The 7,519-nt window shown below is 45.9% G+C and overlaps 1 protein-coding gene across 1 annotated transcript in view; it reads left to right on the top strand.

The window, feature by feature from the left end:
• The window catches only part of LOC115195306 (LIM domain and actin-binding protein 1), a 29,399-nt gene that overhangs the window by 884 nt on the left and 20,996 nt on the right, over window positions 1-7,519 (top strand). The window contains exons 2-4 of the mRNA XM_029755079.1: window positions 128-320; window positions 751-811; window positions 915-1,373. Coding sequence (XP_029610939.1) covers window positions 184-320; window positions 751-811; window positions 915-1,373 — 657 coding nt within the window. The 5' untranslated portion in view covers window positions 128-183. The remainder of the gene's footprint in view (window positions 1-127; window positions 321-750; window positions 812-914; window positions 1,374-7,519) is intronic.

Below are 7,519 nucleotides of genomic sequence, written 5' to 3'. Positions count from 1 at the left end.
AGTGCTCTGGTGAATGGAGACTGATTCCTTCACACTGCTCTGGTGAACGGAGACTGATTCCTCTTCTGTGAGACTCTGTCCTCAACAATGAGTGTTATCTATCAGCTGACTCTTCCATGTTGATCAGGTGTTTTGAGAGGTGCTGTGACATCATTAAGGTGTGCTGTGACATCATCGTCGGCCATGGAGGGGAGGAGTGTTCTGAGGCGTGCCCAATCTCTACGGAGCGTCTCTACGGGTGACGGAGACAAGCCCACCTGGGCGGAGGCGGGGTTCAGGGACAGGATGAAGTCCATCTCTGTATCTCAGATGTTGACCAGGTGAGAGGAACCAGGACCTTTACCATTTAACCACTATCTAAAATTACAAACTGCATAGGCACCAGGGTTTTAAAGTCAAATCCAATTGAATTCATTCAATTCAGGAAGTAAACTGAAAATTACAATTCAATGAAAACATTCATTTTATTTTCAATGACTTTACAATAAACCGAAGAGGAGAAACTATTCATAAAAATAAAGAAATATATATATTTTTAATCACTTTCTGAATTGATTGACTTAAATGTAATTGTCTCTGACCCTGCTCAGCATCCTAGCCTTAACCGTTAGGTCAGGGAAATGCAACATTGACGTATCAACATCCGGGGTAAACTTCATCCCACTCCGAGTTACTTGAGCATTGCAATGTCTGTTTTGGTGAATAAGCTTACAGAGTATTGATGAAGGATTTATCTTGTTCACCTAACAGATATCAAGCCAGCCCTTCAGTAGAGGTCCCTACTCTGAAACATGTGGAGCACAAGACTGAGGTAAAACATCACACCACATTTCATGTCATCAATTTCTGATTGTCGACTTTCTCGGGATGGACACAAAGCAGCGTCTGTCTTCTTCTGATTCTTTCTCCACCAGATAACCCAACACCAGACCTCCTTCTCAACCGCCCGTGAGAAAACAAAGAGACAACTGGCAGAGAGCGCACAGGAGCGCAAGCTGGAGTCCCCGATGAGAAACAACGGAGTGAGAGAGGAAACCCGTGGGTCCACCAGCCTGTCAGGGTCCCAGAGGTCGACCAGCCTCTCCCGCAGTAAGTCCATGTCCAGTCTCCCTGGCCCCTCTCCCAGAGTCGACCCGGCCGGGAGTATCGGAGCCCTGAAGGCTCTCTTCGAGTCCAAGGTCACCAAGGAGAAGGTGAAGAGCATCATGGGAGCTGTAGACCAAACACCACCACGTCACAAGATGGCAGCTGTGGCCCCAGCCGTCAACGGGTTGGTGGAGGAGAGAGAGGGCCCTATAGAGGAGAAAGGGCCACTGACAGCTGTACCTTCAGCTGCACCTGCATCCCCGGCTAGAGAGGAGGTCACTACACAGGTGAGCCAAACAAATCAAAACAATCAAATCACTTTTTGGCTATATACAGCTATATACATGGCTATATACAGGGTTACCCGGCAATAACATGGCTATATACAGGAAGTACCAGGTAATAACATGGCTATATACAGGGAGTACCAGGTAATAACATGGTTATATACAGGGAGTACCAGGTAATAACATGGTTATATACAGGGAGTACCAGGTAATAACATGGCTATATACAGGGAGTACCAGATAATAACATGGCTATATACAGGGAGTACCAGGTAATAACATGGCTATATACAGGGAGTACCAGGTAATAACATGGTATATACAGGGAGTACCAGGTAATAACATGGCTATATACAGGAAGTACCAGGTAATAACATGGCTATATACAGGGAGTACCAGGTAATAACATGGCTATATACAGAGAGTACCAGGTAATAACATGGTTATATACAGGGAGTACCAGGTAATAACATGGTTATATACAGGGAATACCAGGTAATAACATGGTTATATACAGGGAGTACCAGGTAATAACATGGCTATATACAGGGAGTACCAGGTAATAACATGGCTATATACAGGGAGTACCAGGTAATAACATGGCTATATACAGGGAGTACCAGGTAATACATGGCTATATACAGGGAGTACCAGGTAATAACATGGCTATATACAGGGAGTACCAGGTAATAACATGGCTATATACAGGGAGTACCAGGTAATAACATGGCTATATACAGGAAGTACCAGGTAATAACATGGCTATATACAGGGAGTACCAGGTAATAACATGGCTATATACAGGGAGTACCAGGTAATAACATGGCTATATACAGGAAGTACCAGGTAATAACATGGCTATATACAGGGGTACCAGTACTGAGTCAATGTGCAGGAGTACCAGGTAGTTGAGATAACTGAGGTAATATGCACAGTAGGTAGATGAGGTAATGCACATGTAGGTAGATGAGGTAATGCACATGTAGGTTGGGGTAAAGTGACTTGTCAATCAGGATAGATAAATAACAGAGTAACAGAAGTGTATGTGAACAGTGTGAAAGTGTGTCGACCAGTGTGTGTGTGTGTGTGGGGTTGCATCTAAATCCATGTGTGTGTGTTTTGTATGTGTGTGTGTGCATGCGTGTAAGTGTGTATGTGTGTGTTGGAATGTCAGTGAGGTATGTGTGTGGGTAGAGTCCAGTCAGTGTGGGTAGAGTCCAGTCAGTGTGTGGGTAGAGTCCAGTCAGTGTGTGGGTAGAGTCCAGTCAGTGTGTGGGTAGAGTCCAGTCAGTGTGTGGGTAGAGTCCAGTCAGTGTGGGTAGAGTCCAGTCAGTGTGTGGGTAGAGTCCAGTCAGTGTGGGTAGAGTCCAGTTAGTGTGAGGGTAGAGTCCAGTTAGTGTGAGGGTAGAGTCCAGTTAGTGTGAGGGTAGAGTCCAGTCAGTGTGTGGGGGTAGAGTCCAGTCAGTGTGGGTAGAGTCCAGTCAGTGTGGGTAGAGTCCAGTTAGTGTGAGGGTAGAGTCCAGTTAGTGTGAGGGTAGAGTCCAGTCAGTGTGTGGGTAGAGTCCAGTCAGTGTGGGTAGAGTCCAGTCAGTGTGGGTAGAGTCCAGTCAGTGTGTGGGTAGAGTCCAGTCAGTGTGGGTAGAGTCCAGTTAGTGTGAGGGTAGAGTCCAGTTAGTGTGAGGGTAGAGTCCAGTTAGTGTGAGGGTAGAGTCCAGTCAGTGTGTGGGTAGAGTCCAGTCAGTGTGGGTAGAGTCCAGTCAGTGTGGGTAGAGTCCAGTCAGTGTGGGTAGAGTCCAGTCAGTGTGTGGGTAGAGTCCAGTCAGTGTGGGTAGAGTCCAGTCAGTGTGGGTAGAGTCCAGTCAGTGTGTGGGTAGAGTCCAGTCAGTGTGGGTAGAGTCCAGTCAGTGTGGGTAGAGTCCAGTCAGTGTGTGGGTAGAGTCCAGTCAGTGTGTGGGTAGAGTCCAGTCAGTGTGGGGGTAGAGTCCAGTCAGTGTGGGTAGAGTCCAGTCAGTGTGGGTAGAGTCCAGTCAGTGTGGGTAGAGTCCAGTCAGTGTGGGTAGAGTCCAGTCAGTGTGTGGGTAGAGTCCAGTCAGTGTGTGGGTAGAGTCCAGTCAGTGTGGGGGTAGAGTCCAGTCAGTGTGTGGGTAGAGTCCAGTCAGTGTGTGGGTAGAGTCCAGTCAGTGTGTGGGGGTAGAGTCCAGTCAGTGTGGGTAGAGTCCAGTCAGTGTGTGGGTAGAGTCCAGTCAGTGTGGGTAGAGTCCAGTTAGTGTGAGGGTAGAGTCCAGTTAGTGTGAGGGTAGAGTCCAGTCAGTGTGTGGGTAGAGTCCAGTCAGTGTGGGTAGAGTCCAGTCAGTGTGGGTAGAGTCCAGTCAGTGTGGGTAGAGTCCAGTCAGTGTGTGGGTAGAGTCCAGTCAGTGGGTGGGTAGAGTCCAGTCAGTGTGGGTAGAGTCCAGTCAGTGTGGGTAGAGTCCAGTCAGTGTGTGGGTAGAGTCCAGTCAGTGTGGGTAGAGTCCAGTCAGTGTGTGGGTAGAGTCCAGTCAGTGTGGGTAGAGTCCAGTCAGTGTGGGTAGAGTCCAGTCAGTGTGTGGGTAGAGTCCAGTCAGTGTGGGTAGAGTCCAGTCAGTGTGTGGGTAGAGTCCAGTCAGTGTGTGGGTAGAGTCCAGTCAGTGTGTGGGTAGAGTCCAGTCAGTGTGTGGGTAGAGTCCAGTCAGTGTGTGGGGGTAGAGTCCAGTCAGTGTGGGTAGAGTCCAGTCAGTGTGGGTAGAGTCCAGTCAGTGTGGGTAGAGTCCAGTCAGTGTGGGTAGAGCCGATGCAAGAGAGTTAGTAGAAATAGTCTTGGTAGCCATTTGATTAACTGTGAAAAACCACAACACATGGTCTAGTAGTGTACCCTATTAAACCCCTTTAACTCAGTGAAAAACCACAGCATATGGTCTAGTGGTGCAGTGTACCCTATTAAACCTTGGGACCTGGATAGGGTATGGTGAGAAGAATGAAGGGAGTCTGAAACCTTGAAGATTTAAAAAAAAGTTTATCTGGTGTTTCTCTCTTCAATACAGTTTTCAGTTGTCTCTCTCTTATTAATCAACTGACTTGGCTACTCATTTACGATTGTAAATAACCAACATACCAAAAAATTATTTGCAAAAAGGTATTCATTTTCATCTTATCTCATTGATACATTTTCATCATGTAATTCTCAACATATTATCCCTAAAACAGTTAGTTTTATGTTTCCATTTGTTTACACTGTGTGGACGTTCCTTGGTCCTGTCGCCATGACTACAAAAGGCTAGCTTGACTGGAGCTAACTTTAGCTGACGTTAGTTTCTATGCTAACAGACTTTTAAATTAAAACGTCATAAAAAAAGACTATTATCAAATCAAATCAAATTTATTTACATAGCCCTTCTTACATCAGCTGATATCTCAAAGTGCTGTACAGAAACCCAGCCTAAAACCCCAAACAGCAAGCAATGCAGGTGTAGAAGCACGGTGGCTAGGAAAAACTCCCTAGAAAGGCCAAAACCTAGGAAGAAACCTAGAGAGGAACCAGGCTATGAGGGGTGGCCAGTCCTCTTCTGGCTGTGCCGGGTGGAGATTATAACAACACATGGGCTAGATGTTCAAATGTTCATAAATGACCAGCATTGTCAAATAATAATAATCATAGTAGTTGTCGAGGGTGCAACAAGTCAGTAACACAAGAGTAAGTGTCAGTTGGCTTTTTCATAGCCGATCTTTGAGAGTATCTCTACCGCTCCTGCTGTCTCTAGAGAGTTGAAAAAAGCAGGTCTGGGACAGGTAGCACGTCCGGTGAATAGGTCAGGGTTCCAGCAGGTCTGGGACAGCAGGTCTGGGACAGGTAGCACGTCCGGTGAACAGGTCAGGGTTCCATAGCTGCAGGCAGAACAGTTGGAACTGGAGCAGCAGCACGGCCAGGTGAACTGGGGACAGCAAGGAGTCATCAAGCCAGGTAGTCCTGAGGCATGGTCCTAGGGTTCAGGTCCTCCGAGAGAGAGAAAGAAAGAAAGAAAGAAAGAAAAAGAGAGAATTAGAGAGAGCATATTTAAATTCACACAGGACACCGGAAAAGACAAGAGAAATACTCCAGATGTGACAGACTGACCCTAGCCCCCCGACACATAAACTACTGCAGCATAAATACTGGGGCTGAGACAGGAGGGGTCAGGAGACACTGTGGCCCCATCCGATGAAACCCCCGGACAGGGCCAAACAGGCAGGATATAACCCCACCCACTTTGCCAAAGCACAGCCTCCACACCACTGGAGGGATATCTCCAACCACCAACATACCATCCCGGGACAAGGCCGAGTATAGCCCACAAAGATCTCCGCCACGGCACAGCCCAAGGGGGGTGCCATCCCAGACAGGAACACCACGTCAGTGACTCAACCCACTCAAGTGACGCACCCCTCCCAGGGACGGCATGGAAGAACACCAGTAAGCCAGTGACTCAGCCCCTGTAATAGGGTTAGAGGCAGAGAATCCCAGTGGAAAGAGGGGAACCGGCCAGGCATAGACAGCAAGGGCGGTTCGTTGCTCCAGCCTTTCCGTTCACCTTCACACCCTTGGGCCAGACTACACTTAATCATAGGACCTACTGAAGAGATGTCTTCAGTAAAGACTTAAAGGTTGAGACTGAGTCTGCGTCTCTCACATGGGTAGGCAGACTATTCCATAAAAATGGAGCTCTATAGGAGAAAGCCCTGCCTCCAGCTGTTTGCTTAGAAATTCTAGGAACAATTAGGAGGCCTGCGTCTTGTGACCGTAGCGTACGTGTAGGTATGTACGGCAGGACCAAATCGGAAAGATAGGTAGGAGCAAGCCCATGTAATGCTTTGTAGGTTAGCAGTAAAACCTTGAAATCAGCCCTTGCCTTATTATATCATTACACTCCACTTTTAACTTGGTGTTTCCTATCCTGTGCTTTATAACTCGTTCACCGTGTTGATAAGGTTTAAAATATGTTGTTTATCTGGTGCTAAATAACCAACATACCAAAAAATTATTTGTAAAAAGGTATTCATTTTCATCTTATCTCATTGATACATTTTCATCATGTAATTCTCAACATATTATCCCTAAAACAGTTAGTTTTATGTTTCCATTTGTTTACACTGTGTGGACGTTCCTTGGTCCTGTCGCCTTGACTACAAAAGGCTAGCTTGACTGGAGCTAACTTTAGCTGACGTTAGCTTCTATGCTAACAGACTTTTAAATTAAAACGTCATTTAAAAAAAAAATACTATTATATCATTACACTCCACTTTTAACTTGGTGTTTCCTATCCTGTGCTTTATAACTCGTTCACCGTGACGATACGGTTTAAAATATGTTGTTTATCTGGTGCTTCTCTCTTCAGTTGGCTCTCGTTCAACTGACTCACTGACTGGCAGGTTAGTGTGAGAGTGAGAGCGCGTGAAGCAACCACTAGAGCTGAAAACAAATGCAACACCCCTTGACTATAAATACTGTAAATGATTACAACATGCCAGAGATTAAGCTACCATATATTTTACATTCTCCCATATATAATTAAGCAATAAGACACGAGGGGGTGTGTTGTATGGCCAATATACCGCGGCTTCTTAAGCATGACGCATCGCGGAGTGCCTGGATACACACCTTAGCCGTGGTAATATCGACCACGAACCCCCGAGGTGCCTTATTGCTATTATAAACTGGATACCAATGTAATTTGAGCAGTAAAAATAAAAGTTTTATCATACCCGTGGTATACGGTCTGATCTACCAATCAGCATTCAGGGCTGGAACCACCCAGTTTATAATGTGTGGTTGTTCATTTCTTTACTATCAAATATGGAGAGACAAACTTATCACACAAATCAGAGTTATACTTAAACGAAATCTTTATTCACTTATTAGTAAGGGAGCAGGTCAATACAACGCACATATATAAAGTGAATCGATTGAGCGCTCTACGATAATGATGGCTGGTCGACGATTCAAGCTCAGATGATTCGTTGAGAGCCCCGAGACAAAAGGTACAAAGGTCTTTTATAGCTAAGATACACACCTTTCAACCTACATGACGAACAACAGATGTATGGAATGGGTCACAAGGTTAAGATCTGTATGAAAGATACCTATAATTCACATC

Source organism: Salmo trutta, chromosome 6 (assembly GCF_901001165.1).
Source record: "Salmo trutta chromosome 6, fSalTru1.1, whole genome shotgun sequence".
NCBI lineage: Eukaryota > Metazoa > Chordata > Actinopteri > Salmoniformes > Salmonidae > Salmo > Salmo trutta.
This window is presented reverse-complemented; position numbering and strand designations above follow the sequence as displayed.